Source organism: Rhopilema esculentum, chromosome 6 (genome assembly GCF_057945365.1).
Source record: "Rhopilema esculentum isolate cy_ngs chromosome 6, ASM5794536v1, whole genome shotgun sequence".
In the NCBI taxonomy this organism is placed as follows: Eukaryota; Metazoa; Cnidaria; class Scyphozoa; order Rhizostomeae; family Rhizostomatidae; genus Rhopilema; species Rhopilema esculentum.
In genome coordinates this window covers 2,623,006-2,650,862 of record NC_142820.1, presented here as the reverse complement: position 1 = coordinate 2,650,862, position 27,857 = coordinate 2,623,006, and the positions used below count along the sequence as shown (strand labels likewise).

Sequence of the window (27,857 nt, the reverse complement as noted above, 5' to 3'; positions counted from 1 at the left end):
AATGATTGCTGTGAAGCATACAATCAAAATAATTTAACGGAAATAAATTATACCAAGCGGAACTACCTATCCACAGAAGTTCGGTTTATTTGAAATCTTCTACGGGTTTTACGATTTGTAGGAGTTTGGGTAAGCGTCAATGTAGAAAAATTTCGATGTTGTTGCTACCGAGAGGCAAATCACTCTAAGAAAATCTCGTACACCTTTTGTGAAAATCCTATTGTTTTGTTTGAAAGTCCCTAAAAATCCTTTTGTTTTAGGAAAAATCTCGTACTCTATTTGCAAGAGTGAATCGCCCCTCGTTTGCTACCACTTTGAAATGGTAAAATGTCAGAGCAAATTTCAAAGTTATTAATAAATTATTAAGATAACCTACAATATTTCTATCATTTATATCGTTCAAATGATGAAGAATTCAAAATCCTCTTATTCACGGGTTTAGTATTCGAGATCGATGCAAACATTTTGTTTAATTCATAAATTCATAGTCAAAGTTTTCAGGCATCGTTACCAAATTTTGGGAAAAAATCGAAAAGACGTTATCCTCTTTACAGAAATTTCCACAATTACACCCCCGGGCTAATTCGAGGGCTTATGGTAATTGGCAAATTCAGCACTGAACCCCCCCCCCCTGATTTTTTTATAAAGTCGCCACTAGCCGCCACTGTTCTGGCGTCAGTTGTCGTGCTCCTCCGTAGCGATCCAAAACTACAAAGAGTTCATGTACGAATTCATTGGATTCTGCTAAGAAACCGAAGAGACAATTCAGGAAAATTGAATAGAAACACAGTAAGTGGTCTATTCTGCATGTCCTACGAATTTCAATGAGTGTTTCACGGTTTAATGATTATATTTTATGTCTAAGCACACATGACGATTACTGTCTTATTTCGATTACTGTCTGCGTAGAAAATAGGACACCGTGATGAGGACTGAAAAATCTATTCCAGTTAATGTTGTCGTTGTTTACTTCGCATTTGTTTCTTTTTATGGCCTTCCTGGCCTAGATTGTTACAGGGTAGGATTCGACCCACCAGAAAGTTTAATCGCGAGAAGACCTTCGGAGAAAATTGGTGTCAAATATCAGGATGATAGCTCGGTAAATATGTCCTTGACTTATTTGGATTATATTTCATTAAAGTGCAGTCGTCCCGATTTCATATTTGCACTGAAAACTTTGCCGTCAACCAGCCACTATGATCACTGCTACAGAATGATTCAAAATTGATGCGGAAGCTCAAAAATATTAAGGGTTGGACGAAATTTTTCTATGTTTCACGATATCCACCAGATCTGCAGACAGTTTCACTCTTTTCGCACAGCATTGAATATTTCTGTTCAAGGAAGCTGTCATAAGGAGTTCATTCTTGCTTCTTTAAAAATCGTATGTCACAGGTAAACCTTGTCTGTTTACTTCAAACTTGTATCCACAATAATGTTTTTTTCTGGAACGCTACACCCAAATATGAGCCTGCAAACCTTAAAAGGAATGCAATACTAGGTCAGCCTATAACAGGGCCCTTTTTAACATACTATATATACTATATGATGAAATAAACTTGCGAGGGCAATTGCCCTACCATCCTTCGACTTTGCCCCCGCACTCAAGAGATTTTTGACCCCAGAGAATAGTCCCTTGTTTGTCGCCACCACTACGTAGAATTGTGAGGCACACCTGCAGAAGCCATAAGTCATAGTTTTCTAAAACGATTGGAATACGATATCATAAGTGTTTACATGACAGTGATTTCATAAGTTTACATGGGAGACTTTTATACAGTCGAAAACTGAAGGAAATTAGTGGATCAAAACTAAATGAAGATGTTTATTGGCACTCTTTAGTATAGGAATCAAATCTTAAAAAAATAAAGTCCTTAAAATTACTGTTTAATTCCTGTATCAATGTGGTGGCCATTCATTCCAGATTAGTAAAAGCAACAGCACAGAAAATGTAAGGGTCAGACAGCAAAATTAGCTGTGGAACCTGTTTGTCTACATTTAGGCATAAATTTGTGCCACAAATTTGATTGTGTTTTTTGTCTGCATGATTCATCCCAATTCCACTCATCTTTGAACAGTTCTGTTGCAAAGAGATTTTTAGCATAGTGATTTTTTGGCTACCTTCCATCCTAGAGTGTCTGATTTCATTGAATAATCCAGGCATATCATGGGATCAAGTGAAAGAGTTTTCAGATAACGTCTTCGATACTTTTGCTGATTTCAGGCCAAACAAGACTTTTCAACGAGGATTTTATACACGCTTAAAAGAAATACTTGACTCAGTTGCTGTCTGCCATTATCCTTGTAGCACCTGACAGTATGACTGTTGATAGAAGTGTTTCTGCATACAACATTATTAAGGGAATCAACATCAAGAAATAAACTGTTCATTGCATGGAATGGCGTCCCAACATCAAAGTTTGAAACAAACTATAGAAACTTACAAAAATAGAAAATTTATTTCTCAGTTTTTTTAATGGATTTTCTGGGACTTTGATCAGGCATATTTTCACTCTTGAATAATATCTTAACTTCAAGTATCAACACAAAGCTGTTTCATTTCATTTGAAATACAAAATGAATTCCTTTGAAGTATGAGATCATAAAAGCTTCCTAGAAAATACCCCTTATCTCCCATTTTTTCTTGTTTATCTCGTCCCTTTTCAAAAATTGCCCCCCTACTTAAAATTTCTTAAAAAAGGCACTGGCCTATAAAGAGTAAAAAATAACAGTTGTCGCGCTAGTGGCAATGATAAACTGTTCTGTAATCGGTTACATCAATGAGTGAACGCTCAAAATATACCGTGAGGGGATGCTAACCACATTCCAACAGAGACTAGGCATGCTTTACTATTTATCTTTTGTGCTGACCCGGGCCCATGAATTCTCTCTGCCCGTTGGCAAAATCACAGAGCCATCGAAACAGACAAAGACATGATTGACGTCCTCTTGATAGTGCACGTGCTAGCCCATAAGAACTTCAGAGAGTTGAATTATTAACACCCCCACATGTTATTTACTAAAAATTAATTCACATTTCCGGTTGTTCCGCTTGTTCCTCATTTTAGCAACATATTTACTGAAATGTTTTCTTCCTATTGAAAGATTTACACAAATTTACTCCTAAATTTAAAGTAATATGACCAACAATTTTTCCACTGAAAATTCCCCGGTGAAAAATCTTGCAGGATCCTGTATAGGATCCTCGCAGGATCCTCACAGGATATTGGTAAAGGATCCTACAGGATCTTGTGCAAGATTCTGTACAAGATCCTATAGGATCTTATAGGATCCTATAGGATCTTAATAAGATCTTACAGGATCCTGATAAGAATAAAATTATTCCTTAAAAGATCTTAATAGGATCCTATGTATTTCTTGAACCTTAGTGAAAAATCTTGCAGGATCCTGTATAGGATCCTATATAGGATATGTGCAGGGATTCTGAATAGGATCTCATCAAGATCCTGTAGGAAATGATTCCGGTCTTGGACAGGATATTTTTAAGATCCTGTATAGGATCTAATCAGGATCCTGTATATGATCTAATCAGGATCCTGTATATGATCTGTTCAGGATCCTATATATGATCTTATCAGGATCCTGTATATGATCTAATCAGGATCCTGTATATGATCTAATCAGGATCCTGTATATGATCTGTTCAGGATCCTAATAAAGGATATTGTAGGACCTTCTACCAAATAAGAGTTCAAGAAGTAGATCTGTAGAGAGCAAATCAAGTTTCATGTGATTCACATTTGATAAAGTCACAATCTTTGTATACTACATCTTCATCAACTATGCTTAATTTACTAGTTTGTCAAGACATTTCTGTTTAATTGTTCTGTTTATAACCTCACTCTGCTTTGCTGTATTTTACTCTCTTTAAACTGCATTGAAAGCACCTAGAATGAGAAAAGATTTAAAATTTCAAAAAATAGAAGGTTCCAGATGAATCATAAGGATTTGAAATTGGTTTTAATTTTACATTGTAAAATTAAGTCTTGAAATGTCTTACGATGAAAATCTCGCAGAAGGGTGACTGTTTTGCATGGCCATGCCCTCTTTCCATCAAGTACAAGAAAGGATGGTGCAACGGACCAAAGGGGGCCACTGAACTCTTGTTTTTGCATGTTTACATGGCAGACAAACTTTTATTTGCATTTATGAACTTCATTACAGTATTATCCCTACTATAATCCTATAAATTTTGAATATAATAATGTACCGCTATACCTGGTCCCGTCAAGATATACAATTATAGCGATTTTAAAATATTTTCGGTTATGGCATGATTTGTCTTCAATCTACTATTTTGTCTTCAATCATAGTATGGTAGAACGCTTTATGAACCGATTTCAGTTTATCAACATCATCAACTGATTCTTAACATCAACAAATGTTGCTTTTCGCAACCTCTTGGTATTATGGCCAAAGATGTGACTTTCTTGCAAAAATCGTAAAATCTTTTAGCCAAAGGAAATAGTAGATTGAAGACAAATCATGCCATAACCAAAAATATTTTAAAATCGCTATAATTGTATATCTTGCCGGGACCAGGAGGTAGATCTTCGTGCCTTGACAATCCAAGGTTGAAATCTCCACAGAACATTACTTGTTTGTTTTCTTTTGTAACCTACAAAAAATCGTTTTTACAGACAAAAAAGTCAGAATCCCCTTTTTATCAACAAAATTATCATAACCTGGAGGACTGAGACTTTCAGTTACAGTCTTTTATGAAGTAGATGTTCTAAACGCATTTTTCATATAGAAGAGAGCTAATATTTGTTTGAGATAAGTTGAAAACGTTATGACATTTGTGTAAAGCATTTTCCTTGAAGTCAGGGAAGCTACAGCCCTCCTAAAGCATCTCATTGTTGGAAAATGTGTACGAAATTTTGCTACTCTGTCGAGATTTTTAGGAAATATTGTCTATCGACAACCTCCTAATACGAATTTTGACTCTCACTGCGCCTGAATTATTTATGAAATGCACGATCATATTAAAAGTAGCATGGTGGCATTTGCTTATAAGTATTTATGACCTGGGTCTGCGCTATCAAGCCTTTCAAGAAGACTGCAACCATTTCCTTGCAACCGATTGTTTGACAGAAACAAAACAAATTGGAATTCAATGTGATTTCTAGTAATGGGGTGTCATCTAGATAATTGAGTGGAATTTAGCTTGTCGGCATTTGGAACAGCCCCAATTTTGGCAGTGGGTTGAAAGATTTGTGCCAGCTCTCTATTTTAAAAGAGAAAGCCTCTTGGATGTGCGTCATGAAACTAACGAGGCGCCAGAAAATGATCCTCTGAATAGCATTTTTTTAGTAGTTTTTACAGATTTTCCATAAGAACGAGCCCAAAGATGGCCAAAAAATTAAAAAATAGTATTCATCACCCCCAACTTTAAGAAGCTGCTCGAAATTTAGTTCTTTTAGTCGATAAGAAACCTATTTGTGGTTAAATTTTCATAGATAATAGAAAGAATATAACTCCTTACAACTGATTAGATGTTTGTTACGTTTGATATTCTGTTGCGTTTGTTTGTGTTTTTTCCCATAAAGTAGCTTTTTAGTTCTTGGTATTGAAGCAAACTTTCAATAATAAATTCATTAATAAAGTTAAGAAAATTTTAACTGGTATTTTGCTTAGTTTCTTATGAAAAATGCGCATGTTAGCTTTTGTGATGTAAAAACTTGGCCCACTAAGAACATTTAAAACGATACAAAGATTTCTAAACTTTGTAGCAAATTGGCTGTTGGCGGTTTGAAACAGTTTTTGAGCAATTTGAAATTTTAAAGTGCAATTTTCAAGGTTCACACAAAATCTACTCATTTAAAGTGTTTCCTGAAATTAGTCTTCTTGGCCTTTACATGTTCAAGCAGCAGTTTTAGGTCAGACTCTAATTTTTTTAAAATAATCTCTGGTCTAGCACAGTACCAAAGAAGAATATTCATTTACCTGCTGGGCTGGATCCATTCTTCTCGATTCTTTTGCTTGCAATCTTGACTTTTTGGAAAAAGCGCCTGACAGATGTTCAGCATTTTGCATCTCTGGTCGCGTTTTACAGCGGGTCGCATTTTGCAAGTCTTTCTTCTGTTTTCCACCAACAGATTGTCTCGTTCAAAATGTGACCCGCTGGACTGCCAAGTGTCCTCTGATTGGTTGGTAAAAAAGGCATGCGACAATTCACTTCATTAGCGATGATTATCGCAGTGTAAAATTTGCTGCTGGTATATTTGTAAAACTTCTGACACCATTCGTTGTTTGAGCGATTGACCGAGCGAATAAATGACACGTTTTGACACACAAAATCAATTCCTTTTGTTCCATCCAAAGCTAAGACGTACTTTTACACAATATCGAAACTTAGGTACTAAACAGCCTTTCACAAGCACTGTTACGCCATTAAATTATATATATATGAAACGAAACCTCGAGTGCTTTCACAAGCCACTCGGGTTGAATGCCATCAGCCCTCTCTTAGCCTTTCCATCCATTACCGTTCTGTGTGTGTGTGTGAGTTAGAGTCTACATGTTTGATAGCAGTGGCCTTTCGCAAGCACCACGCTTCTCTCTCTAACTAACTAACTAACTCTGTTTCTCCGTACTCTACTTTATATAACAGCATTACAATATAGCAAACTAATATCAATAATTGCCGGTGTTATTGTCGGTATCTATCGTGCAATACGTAAATGAACTAGTAGGAGGTGTTAGATATATTAGGATACGCGGGGGAACTTTGTAGAGCAAAAGGGCATGTAAAATATTACTATACCGGAAAACATGAAAAACTAACACGCGACAAACTAATATTTCCTAATCAAAGAGAAGCATGAACAAATATAAGCATAAACGCAAGACTGACCTAAAATGAAATAAGTACCTATATTACATACCTCCCTATCAAGGAAAATGAATCGTCCTCGATTCTTAAAGTGAATCTAATGAAAAATAATTAAACGTCCAATGAATATTTTGTGTCCGTAAACTAGAAATCGACAAGTCCTGTGATTGAGATATTTGCCAGCTACTGGGTTTGACTATGCATCTCTGGATGGTATGCAGGGTGCTCGAACTGTCGTCTCGGGAACAGTTGTTCGTCGCCTTCCATCTTGAGGTACATGTCCTAAACTGATTCGTGAATCTGGGTTCTGGTCTGTTTCCAGCACCATATAATCCCACTTCTGACACCATTGTAAAATTTGCTGCTATATATTTGTAAAACTTCTGACACCATTCGTTGTTTGAGCGATTGACCGAGCGAATAAATGACACGTTTTGACACACAAAATCAATTCCTTTTGTTCCATCCAAAGCTAAGACGTACTTTTACACAATATCGAAACTTAGGTACTAAACAGCCTTTCACAAGCACTGTTACGCCATTAAATTATATATATATGAAACGAAACCTCGAGTGCTTTCACAAGCCACTCGGGTTGAATGCCATCAGCCCTCTCTTAGCCTTTCCATCCATTACCGTTCTGTGTGTGTGTGTGAGTTAGAGTCTACATGTTTGATAGCAGTGGCCTTTCGCAAGCACCACGCTTCTCTCTCTAACTAACTAACTAACTCTGTTTCTCCGTACTCTACTTTATATAACAGCATTACAATATAGCAAACTAATATCAATAATTGCCGGTGTTATTGTCGGTATCTATCGTGCAATACGTAAATGAACTAGTAGGAGGTGTTAGATATATTAGGATACGCGGGGGAACTTTGTAGAGCAAAAGGGCATGTAAAATATTACTATACCGGAAAACATGAAAAACTAACACGCGACAAACTAATATTTCCTAATCAAAGAGAAGCATGAACAAATATAAGCATAAACGCAAGACTGACCTAAAATGAAATAAGTACCTATATTACAGCAGTTTATGAATCCCCGTACCTACCAGAACACCGGTTACAGCACGATCACCCCTTGAAAGTCCCTGATTTTGAATAAGTCGAAAACAAGTTATTTGAAAAATATTCTTTCCAGTTCAACATCGTTTTCTATAACCATATTTACCCGACAGCATATCTAATTTGGGGTGCAATGATAACCAATTTGTGCAATGACAAAACGGTTTTATGCAGTGCTAAAATGGAAAGCTGCTCCGTTATAAAACTGATGCTTTAATTATGGCGGACGAATTTTATGCCTTTTAGATAAACTTCAAACTTTTTGAACCTTAAAAAGAAAATTGATAGCCTGAACATGCCCAGGGCCCCCAAGAGTTGGGGAAGAGGCAGGGGTGTAGCCAAGAAAATTGTTTAGAGGGATGAAGAGGCGATTTTTGCCGACAAAAAAGGGCGCATTTCATTCTTTGAGGGTGTGGTCAAAAGATAAATACTCTTGCATGCTGCTTTTATTTCTTTCTGTTTCAAAGTTTATACTCTAGTGCCATACTTTGATAGTTCAACTACACAGAAATGTTGCAAATAGGTTGCAGAGCGAGTGCCCAGCAAAAATCCTTACTGTGCCGACCAACAAATTGTTGGGATACCACACCCCCACCGTACCCCCCTATGCTGACGCCTCTGGGAAGAGGGGGCAAACTGCAACAGAGAATCAATGTCTAGCATCTAAGGGGCCACATAAAGTAATAAGTTCCATTTTAAAAATGGAATTAATTCAACTTAAAAAGAGCATGCCTAAAAATAGTAAATCGATTTAAGCCAATACATGAAAGTGACATGAAGAAATAATTCTGAAATGTATTTGAAAAAGCTAAACTAAAGGGTGTGGTATTTATATACATCAGAGATTGATATGATCATATATTTTGTTTTTCTTGCGCTTTGCTGCATCAAAATTCCACGAAATCGATTGATATACACTTAGGATCAGGGGTGTAGTGCTAGGGGCTGAGCCCCCCTTGTTAATGCCAAAAACATGGCAAATTTATATTTTTCTATTGTTTTTTGCAACTTTTTGTGCAAGAGCCCCCCTTGTTATTTTGATAGCACTACACCACCGCTTAGGATTCAAGATGTTGGTAGGATCCTGGTCAGAATGTAACAGGATCCTCTTTAAGATTCTACAGGATCCTATCGCTATATTCAAGATCCTGGCAGGATCCATGTCACAATCAAATAGGATCTTGGAATCGTTATGTGTAAGATCCTAATCTAGTTTTTTTAAGATCCTGCAATGTCACTATGGATCCTAGCAAGATCCTATTCAAGATCCTGTTTTAGAATTCTGTAAGATTTTTGGTAGGATCTGTGTAAGATCTTCAGTTGTTTATCTCCTACAGGATCCTTATGTAAGATCTTGTATAGGATCCTAAACATTTAGGATTGAAGATGCTGGAAGGATCCTGGTCAGAATGTAACAGGATCCTGTTTGACTTTGTACAGGATCCTATCTTTATATTCAAGATCCTGACAGGATCCATGTCACAATCCAATAGGATCTTGGAATTGTTATGTGTAAGATCCTAATCTAGTTCTTGTAAGATCTTACAATGTCATTCTGGATCCTAGCAAAATCCCATTCAAGATCCTGTTTTAAAATCCTGTAAGATTTTTGGTAGGATCCTGTGTAAGATCTTAAGTTGTGTTTGTCTTACAGGATCCTTATGTAGGATCTTGCATCAGATCCTATGCACACAGGATCTTGCAGGATTTTTGGTAGGATCTTGTCCAGGATCCTAAAAATCTAGGATCCTCCTAGGATCCCACAGGATCCTGTAGGATCCTGCAAGATTTTTCACCGGGGTTAATCTACCAAAATTTTTGGCGCCGCATTTTCCAGTACTTAATGTACAATATCTAGCACTTCTAAAATGATATTATAGAAAATGGGTACAAGAGAGAGAAGATTTTGTCCAAATTTACTTCCTTTGGGGAAGGCTGTTAGTGTTCTTCTGCATGCTAAGCATAGAGCTACAGCAACTTTTGGGACTGAAGCTTTTGATGTTCTAGATAAACATAATGGCTGTACATTTTAGGTTAGGGATAGTCTCCCAAAATCATGTATAAGAAATCATGATATCACAATGTTTATGTATGTTCATGTTAGATCGATTTTTAAACATTTTAGTAACCCTTCCTAGCCATTCCCAAAAAACATCCTCATGATGGAGCAGGTTATATTTGGAATCATTCCAAAATTGCTGGGCAATTGAATTTGTGACTTGAATTTGTCTCAGGAGATCAGGACATGTGTAAACTTGGACAACTTTGAATTCTAAATTATCCATGATATGAACCAAATTTTGAAGCCTAAGAATCAATAGTGAAACAAGTTCATAAAGTGATTTTTGTATGTCACTTTCCTGTCAGTACTGATTTGAAACCAACCTGCCTGACTGGTTCCATGTCAATGGAAGGCCTAACTGTACTCATTTTAGTATTGTTCCAAATTGAACATGTAAACACTGCTTTTCATTATTTTTGTATGTTCTCAACAAATGCAAGTATTCAGATTTACATAAAATTCTTAGTTCCCCTTGTTTGCTTATCCTATGGGATTTTTTCCCCTGATCATTTAATCTAAAAAGAGCCCATCCCTTATGATATTTTTAATGCAAAGCAATTTTTATTCAGTCTGATCAAAAATATATTTCTATATTTCTAAATAGACATTTTTCTAAATTTGAAACTTTTTCTTAATTTTGTATCTCTGGTTTTCTTCCATATTGTTAGGAACTAAAATGCTTTGTTCATGTTTCAGTTTGCCATTACCTCTTAGCTTTCCAAGTTATGTTGCTCGAGGCACTATATGATATGTTTGTTTTTAGTTTAAAAGGGTGTCAAAGAGAGAAGCAGGTTAGTAGTTTCAGTTTTTATTTGGTTTAAGTTGGTGTAACAAATGATTTTCATCCATAGAAACAAAGTCCTAAAATGCATGTCTTTAGACTAAATCTTCTTTGGATCTTTTGATATGAAATTTATACCTAATTTTGATCATATTTCCTCTGATGGTGATAAAGGCTCTAGCAAATCAAATCAGTTGTGAATCAATTTAAGTTGTAAATTTGCTCTTATATGCTTTCAGTAAATTTATTGAGGTAGAAACTCAGCCTTTGGGAGTAAGCCATTTGCACATAGAATTCTGTGCCATGTTTTTTAAGGGATTTATATTTTTTCTGCAGATTATTGCAAGTCATTAATTAGAAATTATGAAAGAAGAAAAGGTGAGATTTTTACAAAGCTTAAAGTTTAGAGATTGTTGTTCAAAAAGAACTAAAACCCGTACCTGCTGTAATAGAGATACAAGGGTATTGCTGTTGTGCTGAGGAGGCATATCAAAACTGTAGGACTCTTTTGTTGTCTTTGTTTATTATCTTCAAGTTTTGTATGATGAAAAAAAGACACACTTTGAAATTTTATTTCTGACTTTCATAGTACCTTCTTTATAAAAAAACATTAGCTAGATTGATGTTTTTCTGGGATGCATTTAGCAAGGAATCATATATTTTTATTATTTACCAGTAGGCCGTAAGCTGTGACCAAAAAAGGTGCTCCAAAATCAATTTTCGTTGCCCGCATCCGGGCACAACTTCACGACTGTTTTTTCTTGTTCATAATGTGTTACTTGATATAAAATCAGTTGTTGTCACTCTGACAAACATGCATCTCGTGAGATACGGGGGTCAATAATTTCTAGGTTTTATGACGTCATCGATACAGTCAAATTATTTAAAAAACATTTTTTGACACAGAAACTGCCCTCACTAGCTAGATCACTTTAAGTTAGTATATAAACGTGCAACTTAGAGCGTTGTCAAACGCTTCGTGTCTGAGAAGATGCCTTTTAACAGTTGATGACGTCATCACAACATCATCATGTATTATGGTCAAAACCATCTGTTTTTGTAGTTAACACCGTAGTTAGCAGCATGAACGAGCTTACAGTTGGCAAATGCGAGTAAGCTTGCTCATACTGTACAGGCTATTCTCGTACAGTACTGAGGAGAGGGGGGTCAGGGGGGTCACTGACCCGGGGGCCCATAAATAATAACTCAATTGAACAAAATTTCTAAGTAATAATCCAGCCTCCCCATCAACATTAACAAAACATAATATTAGAGACAATAATGATAAAGGTCCATGAAGTCGTGAAGAAATTTTTGTTAAGAATTTCTCATCTTTGTTGGATAGGGCTAAAGAAGTTCAAAAGCTTCTGAATGTTACGAAATGCGATTGCAGGGTAACATACAGGGCAATATGTATGTCATACAGATTTACACTATGGCGTTCGCATCTATTTGCAACAGTGTGTCTGTTGTAGTCCAATTTAGTTAATGAATGGAACGTTTTTCATTTTCTAGCCTTTAAGAATTTCTAAGAAAATTTCATTTTCATGCATTATGGTGCTAAGACATCAGTTAAGCTCAAATTGTCAGGTATCAGATATCAGTTATCAGGTATGGTAAGTATGCTACTTGATGCGTACATTGTATATCGATTGTATTTAAGAAGTGCAAGGTTTAATGAAGCAGTGCGATATGGAAGGGAACAGAATAAAGAGTTGCCTAAAGTAATAAATGTACTTGTGATAAATCATATCTCTTCCATTAAATATCCCTAAGTCTTGCGCCTAACCCATTTGTTTTTTATTCACAGTTATTTAAACGTATCATCTTGTACCTGTTATTTTCTATTTCTTTCTAATTCACAGGAGGGGTGAGAACCATGGATTTTCCGACAAAAATCTAACAAGCTTCTATATCTTTCTCATAAATTTCAACATAACATAACGACATCAGAACTGAAAAAAGATCATTTGATATATTGAATATTCTTATGTTTATTTAGATACAAATTTTCTCCCATCAAAACATAACATTTAGATAAACATAGACAACCACATGAAATTTTTGAAAAGAGCAGAGGTTTTCCGAAAAAATAGCAGTTTAGCTCTACAGTGGTGTTTTTGCTCCTTCTGACCCCCTCTATCTACACCATTGCCACCGGCGCAGTTTAGCCACAATGACAATTTTAGCAACCAAAATAGCCACCCTAGCAGTTTAAGCAACCATAATTTTCAAACATTTTCTGGGGAGCATTCCCCATACCTCCTAGAAGCGTCTGCCTTAGGCATGCTTTATAATTTAATTTTTGTCCTGACCCGGGGCCCATAAATTCTCTCCGCGGCCCTGTTCTCGTATACAGGTTTTGAATAGTTGATGACCCTTTATGGTTTTTGGTACTTTACTCTCTTACATCAGGTTGAAATCAATAATTTTATGAAAAACATTTCAGCTATTTAAGCTTTGTAAAAGGGTTAAAAATAAAACAGTGGTGGCGCCAGCTGTAGCAGAGTGGGAGGGTTATGGGCGTGACCCAGGAGACTACGCCTTTACTGTCTCATTTTAATTGTTTTTTATGCCAGGTGCATTTTCATAGACAAATCTTGAAAAATATGACCTGCCCCTACCCAGTGCATCTTTTATCAATTTTAGGAGGATATCTGGACAATGTTTTGCAAGAGGGGGGGGGGGTAACCGTCCATACTACCCCTTGGTGCCGCTACTGGAAAGCAAGAATGTCAAGAATGTATCAAACAACGTAATAGGAGAAATTTGTTTAGCCGACCGCCATGTTTATTTTAAAGCAATTGGTACTTAGGTATTACCCGGACTGTGATATAGGGCCGAGAATAATTAAGCAGCATCGGCTTTCGGCATTCCATGTTATACACCTTAAGCGCGGGAATGGTGAAGTTTGAAGCTGAATTTCAAGAGAATTGCAGGTTTTAACAGTTGACAACAAGAAGATTCGTAATCAGCACGAAAAAACACACAGGAAAATGCTTATTAAACGTAGTGCCGGAATGGGGGCAACGAAACCAAATAAAAATCTGACACAGCTTACGGCCTACAGGTGCAGGCCAGCTTTGGAAATATTTTACAGGCCATTCATAGTTCAATTCTTAAAAAGCTCTCTTTCTTTCCAAAAATTCCATGCTATCAATGTGTTATCCAGTACGCACCCATTGCACACCACTACAGTTTTGTTTTTTACAATGTTATGGGTTAGTCATTCATTAAGGCTATTGTAGCCATTTATGTTTAAATCTTTTTGTCAGGCAAACTTAGATCTTTATTGATAGGAAATCTATCCTTTTTTAGTTGCCAGCTGCATTCCTTTTGGTCTAGTAAGTCCATTTTGCAATGGAGAGGAATGCCCAAATAAGCCAAGCCCACCTGCAGAGTTGCATGTATCAGAATATTTTTTAAATGAAACTACAAAGAGACCACAACTTGCGATAACATGGAAAAAGCCTTTATTTGGTAAGAAAAAGCATGGTTTTAGTCATTTTTCAATGAATCTGTGATAAAGCTAACCCTTGATAGAAAAAAGAACAAAACTCAAGATTGTAGAGGGGCCTTGCCATCCTGCCCTTGCAACCCGAGGTGACTATGAAGTGTTTGATAAGATTCAAGTGTTTTCTAAAAAGGATCTTTTGTTTCTGGTGTTTTTGACTTAACATAAAATAATCAAGCATTTAGGAGTGTTGAAGGAAAAGTGTAGGTTTTATTATTATGCCCATGCATGGACCAGCTTTTTATCATTATTTTTCTTCAGGATTTCTTATGTCTTGGATAGATTGTTTTCAGTATTTTTCTTTTAATTCTATGTAATATTTATTGATTTTTTGTAGGCTTGAATAATCTTTGTGGTTATCAAATAGCAGTTGCTTCGCTGACCAATGGTTTGCAGACAATATGCATACAATTGAACTCAAAGGTTGTTTTTGAAACATTTGATTCTTTTAATTATAGTTACTTATTTTGAAAATTCCACTTTTTCGAAAGTCAGACCATATATGGCTCTTATTTTTAAGGTGTAGATGGCAATGGCAAGATTTTTGCATTAGGTCATCATTCAAAATTGATATTTTAGTGATGAAATAAACTGGACAATGTGTTTTATATAAAAACCTTGAAGTGTTTTATGCTGAAAAAGTGCTTCATTTAAGAAACACTGTCTGAGGTTCTCAGTTCTTGGGTTCTTCTTTCCAGTACATGCTTTACTTTGCAGTGTTTGTCCCTACGATATCATTGCCCTTTTTCTGATTTATGTTCTTGCTTATAAATTAGACTTGTTTAGCATGAAATACTTTTACTTCTATAGGATCGCGTCTCATATGCTTTTGATAATGTGCTTTTTGGAGGAAAGTACAACATAACACTTATCAGTCTTCCTGCCTTTAAAAGTGTTGGCAAAAGCAGTCTATACAAAGTAATACAGATACCAGGTAGTCTTCATGTATTACTTTCTCTTTTCTTTTTCTCGTATGCATACTTCGTATAGCAACCAAGCACGGGTTTAACTGACAAGGATGGGGGATTGGGATGGGTTGGGTTGGGGGGGGGGGGGGGGGGATTTGGTGCCACATCCTTAAAGCAACTGGAAATAATGGAAAGGCCAATTTTTAATATTCAATTTTTGACTTTAGGATAAGAAGATGAATAGAGTAATTTTTTGCATCATTTTGTTACTGCTAACTACAAAAAATGCTTTGTACCGTATCGAGGCAGAATTTACCGCAGTCCACAAAAGTATTGTGGCACGTCTCACATCCCCCAGTAATTCCGTTCCTGATAGCCACAAAATCCTTTGATTTTTAAATGTTCCATGAAATTATTGACACAAATACTTTCAATTAATTGATGGATGGCTACCAAAGATATCACTTGATTTTTTAATGAACTGAACCACACCAATTTTTATATTGACAGTTTTTAAGGAACATCTCACCTTTAATTTATATTAAAATAGCTATTTTATGCATTCACCTTCTAATTTCCCACGTTCATTTTTAGATAAATGTAAGGTCTTCAAAGATGCCAAGGAAAAACTACCGTGGGATTGTAGTAAGTAAAAATTTTTTGTGTTGTTTGAAATTTTTGTGAAAAAAGAATTTAATGATAAAGCATCGAGTAAATTTGTTGTTTGCGAAAGCATGGCAAAACTTTGAATTATTGAGTGAGCATGACTTTTGAATTGAGGAGCAAATTACTTCGCTAAAGTCTGGTACACATTGCGCGAAAATCCCTTCGAGAAAGTCCCCGGGAAATCTTTAAAAATCCTGTTGTTCTACAAAAATCTTGTGTGGTGTGCTGTTTTGAGAGAGGAATACAGCCCGCGTTTTGAATAAAAGACAATCCGAACTGGAAATATTTAGTTCGTTTTAACAGATAAAAGGGGGCATATTCGAAAAGCTCGCAATTTTATTCCGTAAGATATGAAACGCTTTCCATAGTATCTCGAGGTTTGTTTCAAATGTTTAGGCCCCTCTAGTAATCTAAATTGACGATAGGCTAGAAAAAAACAGAAAAAAACGCACAAGAAAGTACTCTTAGTCAGATTCAAATAAGTAATTAGTAAATTGGTAAAGTCAGGCAGTAAGTTGCAAATTGTAAACTGTTATTTGGTTATGCATTCCTAGAATGCTTAAAATTTTATAAATGAATCTGATTGTTTAGACTTGATTCTTTGTAATCGTCTTACAGATCTGCCGTCCTATCTTAATACTACCGATTGTGTTAATGGGAGTATCCAAATTCAGTTTCCAAGAATCGACAATGTAGAAATTTCAGAATACCATCTGATGATTATACCTGACAATAGAAGAAACCCATCAATTTACCAGAAGAGTTTCAATGGGGTAACTTCTTGATTTACTGACCTTTTTACTACCATGTATATTTTACTATTTGCGTAAGAGAAAATTTTCCTAACTTTATTTCTTGCTTTCAATTGCTCATATCCAAGTTTTGTTAACTTGCAAAATTCCATATCAGCTCCCTCGTACTGACATTTAGAATTTTTTTTCAATAAATTTTTTTATTTCTTTCGAAAACATCGAAAGATCTAACATCAGATAGAGCCGTTACCAGCAAGGGATCGAAATGTGTATGGGGGTTTTAGACCCCTTGGAATTTCTGAAATATATCTTTATTAACAGAGCCTTCTGTTAGGCACTTGATTTAAATTTTGCTACAATTTTGATGTTAGGCTTTCTAACCGATATGTTTTTTAAAAAGATGAATTTAACAAGTTTTTTCTAATTAGGTATCGCTAATTGCTATTTATCAGTGTCAGTGTTATCAGTTTTGCAACAACAAAAAGTGTATCATTCAGTAATGTTTTAAAAGCTTTTTCATTTACAGGAGACGGAAAATGCAACTGTTAGTGAACTTGTTGAGGGCTTCAAGTATTTTGCAATGGTAGGTGACAGTAATTAAAACAGTAATTAATGAATTAAGTTTGAAAAATATTTAAGTTATATATATCTTTAAATTTACATTTCTGAAGTTGATATGTATTATAAATTTTGCGGAACAGTTGTTTTTTTATTTGTAGCAATATATATACATTGCATTGCAATTTGTGACAATGCATAGTCAACAAAAGGCAATTGATTATTTTCAGGTCTTCTACACAAATAGAAATAAAGAAGAGAGCCAAAGACATTCTTCAATCGATTTCACCTGTCCAGGTTTTAACTCTTTAAATTTATTATAATAATTTCCTTTCTGATGGTGAAACCAGTGCTATCCTAGAGTAGTTGGGAAAAATCTCTTCGCATCCGTTCCCCTCTCTAAGCGTACGAAGACCCTTTTATCGTATTTTTATGAATAATATTGGATTTATTTAGCGCATGGGAAAATGGGGGAAAATATTCAAACTTTTTTGTATAGAACCCTATAAGCTAATGAAATTTATATATCTGGTTGAATTTGCAGGCCATGCTACACACTTTCACTTCCGTTTTACTTTTGTAGTTTTCTCGTTTATCAAAATAACTTACTGTTGTGATCACATATTCTCGCAAATCTGTATAAGTGGTTTTATTCGAATTATTGTGTATTTAGTTCCGATTCATACTTCAAAATTTGCCTTTTTGCACATAGCAGTTAAAATTTGTTCCTTATTTAAACTGACTTCATAGCGAATTTCTCTCTAAATCCAGGTGAGCTTCCTCGTGTAAGGGTAACTGAATGCAAAAATGGCACTGTTTATGCTTCTTGGGAAAGGATTAAGTTTAGGAAGAGTCTTCAGTATAATCCGTATGTCAGAGCAGTCCCTTACAACCTCCATTGGAGCCGTCTTGTAAAGATTTTGAGAGTAAGTCTACATTTCCAGTTGCATCAAATTCCAATTGCATTACATATGCGATGCTCATGTTATCAAGTTGATGGAGTTTGCTGCAAATTTTGGTTTATTTGCATCTTTTTTTGTCATTAGGTGATTTTCAAGGTGATTTTTGATTTTTGATTTCGCTATAAATTCGCAAAAAAGGCTACGTTTTCCCGGCGAAATATGTTGCAGTAACTGAAAGCTAATCAGAACATGGGAAATTTGCGTCTTGTGGAAATCAAAAAGTAATTTCGCAGTGAATTCAATTTTGTATATACCATTTGTTTAAATCAAAAGGTAACTGAAATCAGCCTTAAAGCCAAGAGATCTATTATCTTTCTGTAAGCTTTAGCGAATTTATGAGATGGTGTAAGCCAAAAGCCAAAATTTTGCTGAAAATAAAGAACAAAAACCAGCAAAGTAGTATCTACACTTTACTAATCCCAAGGGATAGATATGATACAATACTGTCTATTAATCCCAAGGCATAGATATGATACAATACAGTCTACTAATCCCAATGCATAGATATGTTACAATACTGTCTATTAATCCCAAGGCATAGATATGATACAATACAGTCTACTAATCCCAATGCATAGATATGTTACAATACTGTCTATTAATCCCAAGGCATAGATATGATACAATACAGTCTACTAATCCCAATGCATAGATATGTTACAATACTGTCTACTAATCCCAATGCATAGATATGTTACAATGCTGTCTATTAATCCCAAGGCATAGATATGATACGATACAGTCTACTAATCCAAATGCATAGATATGTTACAATACTGTCTATTAATCCCGAGTCATAGATATGATACAATACAGTCTACTAATCCCAATGCATAGATATGTTACAATACTGTCTACTAATCCCAATGCATAGATATGTTACAATACTGTCTATTAATCCCAAGGCATAGATATGATACGATACAGTTTTCTAGAGTCGCTGCTGTATTAGGATTCTCATAGTTTCGGAAAAATGGCTTTTGTCCGGGTTCAGAAAGAGTCATAAGGGAAACTCAAAATGTAGGCACGTCTTGGAATTTTCATTCTGAGAAAAAAGCTCCCAGTATAATTCATGTATGTAGAGAACAGAAGATGCCAAATAATTTGATTTAAAAACAAAGTAGTGATATAATTATGGTGAACCGTACATATTAGCCAACTATAAGTGCTTAGGCTACCTCTATATTTCTTTAAGTTTTATCTATGTTGACTCTAAGTAAGTTATTTTTCTGCATCTAAGTATAAGAATTTTGGACATGCGTTCTACAGGCTTGAAACTTGACACGAGAAGACTGACGTCGATTTTGAAATGATTGCTTTATGTTTTGGTTGTCTTAATGTCAATAAAGTCAGGTTTAGAAGATAAAACGACTTTGGATCTGAAGTGATCCTCGCGTTGCTTTAGTAATTGTCAATTCTTCACGTCACTTATCTGCTAGGGATGTGTTTTTTTAGCAGGAGAAAGATTCTTTCAAAGTATCAGGGCTGCGGACAGACACAAGCTATACCTTCGAGGTACGTAGAGATCTATGTTTTGGCTGTTTATTTTGTTCATAAAGTTTGATCATTTGTATTTATTTGTATTCACTACTTACTGTCTAACTTCCGAAGGTAGTTTTGAGTACACTGAGAAAGTTTGTTTATCGAGCAATTTCCTGGTCCTCCCTTTCGATGGGACCATAAATCGTAATTTCTACACCTCAAGTGGCAGAGACCTGTCTACTCCTCTTACTCTAGGTGAAAGATTGGTCATGTCAAGGGCTCCAACCCTACACTCTTGGATCCTAATCGCTGAACCATCCTCTCACTTGTGATTACATATTTTTAATGTTGCTTATATTTGTGTCTTCGAAAATTGAAAATAGGAAGCAATGAAGAGCGAATACCAACAACTGGTCAGCACATTCGCGCCTGTTTACAAGTACGCGATGAAACCGAAAACGGATTCAAAAATCTTCACGTCATTGTGTTCTTAGCGTATCCAAAACTTTTATCTATGAAAAGTAAGCTCAAAAAGTTACAGACTGTATTGTGTTTTTTTATGTTGTGAGCTGAAGCCCTCTCTTCGAATGAAGTTTACCATATTACACAGTATCCGTACAAATATAGATAGACAAGGACTTGGTTTTTTGATGAACTGCCTGGAGTTTGGGTTAGGCTGAGTAAAGTAAAATAGCACAAAAAAATTAAGCCATTTCAATTAGGAATGATATTTATATTGTGTCTACTTTTCATGTCTGTAGGTTCATGTCATACTGAGGTTTCGAAAAATTTCCCTTGCTATCATGACTTCGGTGCCATTTTCTTGCAAAGGTTAGTTTTATTTTTTATCAATAGTGAAGACAGTATTATTACTTTTCATTTAAGAGTATTTTTCTTATTTTTAAAGCTTAATGGATATGAAACAGAAACATAACGACGACGTCATACGAGAGACAGCGTATGAATGAAATAGAGTCGTGGCTGTTTTTTTATGAAACGTGATGCTTCTTCACAAAAAATATTGCATGCAAAAATATTGCAAGAGTAAACAGACTACTGGGAAGGGTTCTAATATCTTAACATGCTAAGAGCATGCACTATGCTCAGGCCAATTGTATAATATTTTCAGCTCTTTACTAAATACTGTCTGTTCTTTTATGAACCCAGTAGACTGCAACTCATATGATCTTCCTGGTAGCAGTTTTCAGCCAAAATATATCAGATTTCGACAATGTCTCTATGGCTTGAAGCATGGATAACTCTCTATCTTCGTCGGTCATCCTTTTTTATGCTTAGTTGTTTCTGAAGAAACAAAAATGACATTATTGATGTGTAACGGTTGCGTTTAGGTTCGGCAAGGAGAGAGAGACAAGATAACATACCTCACTTCATTCCGATACTCAAGAAACTGATCATTTCATAAAACACTTAACGTAATACATTTGTTAAAACGGAAGTGACAGATTCTTTATCACGTGACACGTTACATCATTCGTTACAGATGTATCGTTTGCATACTTAGCTTTAAGACATTTTCCCAAGTGAACGGGTTTTGTTGAATTTTTTTGTTTAAATTCTATCTACAGGGGCACTGAAAAAAACCCAGCAAGGTGGTGGTGGTCAACCTGTGGGAACTTTTGGCATTTTAGCAATCGTTTGCGTTCTTCTGGTTGTGCTAATTATTGCCTGTTTGATATGTTTTGCTCGGCGAAATAGCTGGCGACTGAGGCTGAAGATTTGTCAAAGAGCTAAACGAAACGTGCTTCTATCAGAGGCCCAAAGTTCTGGTACGTTTTGTGATATTTATGTTTGACATTTAGTTCCTCGCAAACGCCTGTAAGAGTCTCTAGTTCTAAAATCAAGCTACTCGACAAGACCATAGGAGGCTAGGAACTGTCTTATAACTTTCAAAGTTAGTTTATAATTTTCTATAGAATTCAAAGTAGCTGAAAATTACATATCGTTCGTATGCCGATGTTCAGAGGAGCACCAAAAGTGGTATTATTTTATCAAAACATTTAAGAAAAATCGTGTTTTCAATTTTTGGAAAGCTTTGTTATTCTGAATATTAAGACTATCGGTAGATTCTTTAAAAATGACAACTAGACTTAAAGATAAGGCTTTTTCTAAAAATTCGGAGTATAATGGATGCAAATTGTTTACAGTAATATAGAGTAGATTTTGTTATCAATAAGAAGTACAATGCTTTTGATATTTTTGACACCAGATATTTTTGCTTTAGATTCGAAAATCTATTTTTAATTAATCTACTTTTGTACATTTACTTATTATCTAAAATAGTTTTGTGCCATTTTCTTTGTCCAAGGGTATTATTTCTAGCTTGCAAATTGATGCTGGGGAAGATGTCGTTTGAAGGTGTTTCGGAAAGCGTTTTTATGAGCCCTTATCTCTTTTGACATTTCACTCTCAAATAAAGATGGTCGAATCTCTATCTTAATGCAACTAAAAAACCAAAAAATTATGATGACGGTAATGCTATTCTTTATGGTTGGTTGCAGGATGTTTTTTGTCGTTGGGCTTAAATTTTGAGATAATGTGCTGTACTAAGATTTTATAATGTGTTTGATTTGCATCATCTGTAGCTATATTTGGCCTACGTTATTAATCATTGTATTTGCTTTTGATGTACTTTGCAACGAAGTCCTTTTTGCTTTAAAAGATGGTTTTTCATATAAGGTATTTCGACGCATCTCATCGCCATTCAGGGTCCACGATTTTCACGGTATATGAACATCAAAAAACGTATTTCATCTTAATTCATCGTAATTCAATGGTTTTGTCGGGAGAAACAAATTTTGGTGATTTCTTGCGATAAATTACGTTCTATTAGGATTATTTACGATAGGTGGTTTTCATATAACTTGTCTGTTTCCACAGTGGCGGATATAAAGGGGGCAACTAGGGGCAGTTGTCCCTCCCTCGCCGAGTTGAAGCAAGTCTGGCGCCCCAATTATTGTGAAAATTTCCTTACAAAGTGAATACAGAGCCTTCTGTCTGTAGTAAGGGTCTGAAATTGGTTTATACAGCTTACAATCGTCACCAATTTCTAAAAATATTTTGAAAACCATCCTTAAATAGCATTATACTTTGAAAACGATCATACATTACGGTTTTTTTAATCTATAAGAATGCCTGCAAATCAGCCTGTGTTTTTCTTTGTGGGAACCTTACGCATTAGGGAATGCTGACTGGAAGTTCCACACACGTAGATTTTGCTTCCACAAACATTTTACATAAGTAGCTATTAGAAATTCTCAGTCTGGGTTTGATTTGTTGCTTCATTGTGGCAGATATTGCAAATAAATGATTTTCTACAATGAGTTCAATTTTTGTATTTTGCTTTAAATGTTACTGTCAATTCTGAACATTTACTTGGAACCTAATCCCCAAGTTCCGATATATTTTTTAGCTCTGTCTATGAGTACCAATTATTTGCGGGAAATCATTTCTGATTGTAAATGGTGACGGGGGTTCATTTCAATATTCAAGGCTTTTTGGGATCAGTTGAATCTATTTTGAAGGGATCCATCTTAACATTGGTCCGTGCAAGTTACCACCATCAGTTATCAAACTGACCAATAGTTGCTCAACATTTGACTTTTTACCTCTAACAGGATCTGATGAACAAGCTCAGACGGTTTTGCTTGTTTACCCAGAGGGATGTGAATGCATCGAACAATTTGTCGTCTTGTTAGGGAACTTCATTCACAACATAGGAATAAGGTGCATTCTCGATGTTGTCAAGGAGACCGAAGTGGCCAAACATGGCGGGAGAGATCTCTTCGTAATGGATTACCTAATAGAGGCAAACTACATTATTTTCATCAATTACAAAGGTAGACCTTTTTGGTTCTGTTAGTTGGTTGTGGAAAACCACCTTGCTACAAATGTTCTCGAATGTATTTTATTGCAGATTCGTTATACTAGTGGCCTTTCCTTAGTTGCGAGTAGCTTCTTTTGTTACGTCAGAATTTCATGGGGATAGTCCTACAATCGAAAGGAATTTATACGTAAATTTCATAATTTCAAAACTATCATTTTTACGACATGCCCTGTTTGTACAGCATACGACAAGTTGTATCATTCAAAACGTTTGACCTTAATTTAGCAAATTTTGGTCAAAATTATTTACTTGACTCTTTTTATTTTTTAGATACAAATGAAGTATCCCAGCATGCATTACAATGCCACGAAAAGACAATTCACAACTGTATTTTCGCAAAGGATATTGACGGAACCACAGTCATACCAATACTCTTTGAAGAGGATAAAATGATTGGAACTTTGAAGCCCCTTTATTTCAATGAGAAAAATGTCAAAGAGCAAATGGATACATTAGCAAGAAAACTCTTAAATGTTCCCACTACCGAATTTGCCCCAGAGCTGCCGCTGCAAAATAAAGTCAAACAACAGACCAGTGCTTTGCAGGCAATCAATATGTGTGTCTCTAATATCAAGAGAAAGCAGCATCTATGCTGCCCGCGGACAAAGTGCTTGCGGGTAACTATTCATTATTCATTATTTGTTATATTCTCATAAATTTTGCGAACAAACATACTACAAGACAATGCCACAGGAAGCATGGAAATACATCGCGATCCTGTGACCATTACATGTAACATATTTACTTTAAATAAAATTACATTTAATGTTACATGTAACATATTATAGATTACTCATAGCAATTATCAAAGCTGACAATTATCAAGTGAAAAAATATTCATTATTCTAAAATAGTACGAAAAAGCAGAAATAAAGCATATAATTCTAAAGCTCTTTTCGTCTGACACTCTTCAACGTAAAACATTTAATGTAAACGGGAATTCAGTACAGTTGCAGGACGAAAAAAATGGGCGAGAGAAAAAAATTTATATTTCGCCTCTTCAACAAAATGAGAGATTAGCGGTCGCTGATTGGACAAAACAAGGAGCCAATGAAACGTGATATTTACTTTTGTTCGGCAATAAATTCCTGTTTTCCTTTTGGTCATTCCAAGACGTTCCACCACACCCTCATAAGTGTCGAACGAAAGTGCTCTAGCTTAATGTACTGTTTGTTTCTCCTTTTCCACTAGTTGGAAATCTTGACAAACAAAGAAATATATTAGCTCCATATTGGCCTACGTATTTCTGGGTTTATTCCGAACCGAATTATGGACATTGATTAGGTAGCTCATCTGCAAACTAGCTACAGATTGAGTTTGGCCTTCAATAGGCCATACGGATACAAATGTCTAAACATATCCATGTGGTCTGATCGCTTATGATTATGCTACGTATCAGTTTGATTCCAAACCTGTTTTTGTCTTGTGACTTGTCTTGTCTTGTGTTTCTAAGTCTCTATATGTTTTATGTTATTCCCCCAAGGGTAACAAGAAAAACTGACCAAAAATGGTTATGGTTCATCGTTTAGCGGTAAAGAAGCTGGCGGCTGTTTGAGAGATCTGGGTTGATGCATTTTAAGGAGCAAGAAACTCGTTTCTTACATGTTCGTTTCTTACACGCAAGAAACACGTTGGAACAAAAACAGCACCGATTCGATTCGTATCTTCGATATCGGTGCCTGGTAACATTTCTATCATTGACCGCAACGCATTAGAGACACTTAAAGGGCTGGTGCTAAAATTGCCACGCCTAGAGACCAGTTTTAATACATGTAGTGTGTAGTTAGATGTAGGTTTTAAAGATTAATAAGAAGCTTACGCCTGACATCCTCTACACTCTCCGCATCTTCGTTTCCCGTTTTCTTGTCCAAAGAATTTATACTGAGCTTTGTTGATCCACATCTAAACATCCACATCTGATGTTGTGCTAATTGTTGAAGAGGAAAACGATCATGTAGCAATCTCCAGTCCCTGTTGTTTGTTTAATTATATTATTTAATTATGTCGAATTGTGTTTATTTAAGTATGAAATTATGAAGTGCGCTTAGGCTGGAATGCTGGATATGTTTTTCACTTTTCTTGTCGTAGGATTAATTGCAGCAAAGCTTAAATCTCGAGTTAGACGCGCACATACTTTAAAGTATTTTGAATTTCGTGTACGTTTTCAAGCATAGTTAAAGAGTTCTATAAGAAACGACACCCGCTTATTTTCATTGGCACCATGAAATTTGTCATTTGACCGACGAAGTTTTTTGGCACTGGATGTAATTAAATAAGAAGAACGTAAAGATTTGCATTGTACGATCTTAGAGCTATTACAACTTAGATATAATGATCTAGCTGAAATTATTGTTTCAAACATTCTATGTTCTTATTTTTGTTAAGTTCGGGTTGACACCCGTCCCTTGAATACCTAAGCAAAGTCTAGTTGAATCATGTTTTTAGACTTTTAGACTGTATTATAGGGTTCTCTGTTGTTTAAGTTCTTATCGTTAAAGTCGTGTGGTATGTCTTGAAGCCACGAGTTTATCATTATGACAGCGCCCTTTTTAGCGTACTAACTGGGAAGCAATTGCCCCAGCAGCCATTGTCAGTGTTTTAAATAATAGGCTATTGTCCTCCTCTTTATGTAAAAAAATACTTGCCCTGCAGTTAGTTGCCTTCAGAATTGGCTATGCATTGTGAGAGTTGCTAACGTTGCTTTAAAGATGCAGTAAAGGTTGTTGTTTATATTTAAGATCAAAGATCAATAAAGATTGAAGTATCGCCACTGCAAAGTAGTTATTTGTTTGTATATTTATGTTGCACTTGTCATGGAAGTATTTAAATATTTGCTGTTTTTAGGTGTAAAAGACCTATCGGATGTGAGATAAAGGATGTGAATTTTAGTCATAATCAACATGCCTTCTTCTTTCTCAATAACTTGAAATAATCCAATAAAACTCTTGTTTCATTGAGCTAGACCGACAATCACTATGCAATGTTCTGCTGTAGTTCTTTAATGTTCTGCGGTATGATATAGAGTGACTAAATGCCGGACCAGCGAAATGTAATTGAAATTGGAGGGACCAAAATTCTAGATCGTGGAAGGGTTTAGTAAAGGCTGCCAAAATCGTTTGAATGAAATAAGCAATCAAAACAAAGAGGAGAAGATAGATTAATGGAACACAATTAAAACATATCAATAATTTAACAACAATGTTTCTTGCAATTATTTTCTTGTCATCTGGGACAAGACCACAAGGCCCTGGGGCAATTTGAACCCCCCTCCCCTGAACGCCTTCGTTTGTGTTCAACTCCTACATGCAGCTCGATTTACTGATGGCTTATCTGGTTTTTGGACCTTAAAATAACAAGTATAGGTAGCAATTAAATTATCTTTTTCATTTCCTCGCATCACAAGTTGACTCCTGTATACACAATAATGGTTTTTCATTCTTAATAAAGTTACAAAAAACTGTACAACATTCTTAAAGTTGTACTAGACTATAACCCAAATTTTGGTGCACGAATCAATGCAAGAATCAGTCTCATTTTACTAATTGTCTGACAAATTCTTTCGCACAAACTTCTATTAAAGAAGAGCCCACAAAGGAATTAAACATTAGGGACTTAAAAATTTCAAACTATTAGTTCAGCCTGATGTTATCATTGTGTTGTAATGAAAGGTCTTATTCATTCATTAGAAAGTATTTCAACCTGAATACTTTATCATGGAGTCCAGAAAATGTGAATGCAGACGTGAATGTAAAAAGCAGATGACAAAATGGACTGACAAAGCAGCAGTTTTCAAGGATGTTAATCAGTGCTATCATTTATACTAAAATGTTTGGGCTGTAGCGTATTACTAATTACCAAAACAAGGAGTGACATAATGCTTCTTAAATATATGCATCACACTAAATATTAGTACAATATTCTGAAAACAATTTGATAAAAAATATAGCAAATAAATTGAATAGACTTTCAGTGCTTGTCTCATTCGAAGTTTTAGTGAGAATAAAAAGTGATAAAAGTCATTAAAAGATAATTTTATTGATGACTGTACGCAGTGCTTTGGAAGGATAGAATTACAAGAGCCACGTCGCCTGAATAGTAACAATGAAGTGGACATAGAAGATCATAGATTTTTTCACAAAGGATTTATGACGCACAACCAAAATATAATTACAGCCTCCCGGGGGTACTCTTATTAAGGCCTGACAGGAGGTCCAGTCAAGGTCAAAGAAGGTGTGTGAGAAGGAAGAACCGCAGGATAGGCTGTCTGCCGGATTCTGTGAATCTTGCAATGAGTGTTGTTATGAAAGATATACAGGAACAAAGCAATACGATGACGAGAATC

General features: G+C 35.5%; 1 protein-coding gene across 3 annotated transcripts; it reads left to right on the top strand.

Annotated features, from left to right (window-relative positions):
- Positions 1-579: 579 nt before the first annotated feature.
- On the top strand, positions 580-26,414 carry LOC135686224 (uncharacterized). Of its 3 annotated transcripts, none has more exons than XM_065202414.2 (17): positions 580-789; positions 10,752-10,779; positions 11,106-11,147; positions 14,088-14,249; positions 14,621-14,706; positions 15,094-15,217; positions 15,786-15,836; positions 16,476-16,630; positions 17,136-17,192; positions 17,398-17,464; positions 17,939-18,093; positions 19,588-19,644; positions 20,373-20,442; positions 21,198-21,398; positions 23,247-23,468; positions 23,786-24,132; positions 24,999-26,414. In XM_065202414.2, exons 1-17 carry the CDS (start codon positions 595-597, stop codon positions 25,014-25,016), a joined length of 2,037 nt encoding a protein of 678 aa, XP_065058486.2. In that variant the 5' UTR covers positions 580-594; the 3' UTR covers positions 25,017-26,414. The 3 variants fall into 3 exon arrangements, with proteins under 3 accessions (XP_065058486.2, XP_065058485.2, XP_065058487.2); XM_065202413.2 differs by having other exon boundaries at positions 19,585-19,644; XM_065202415.2 differs by having other exon boundaries at positions 704-1,099; positions 19,585-19,644.
- The last annotated feature ends 1,443 nt before the right edge of the window (positions 26,415-27,857 follow it).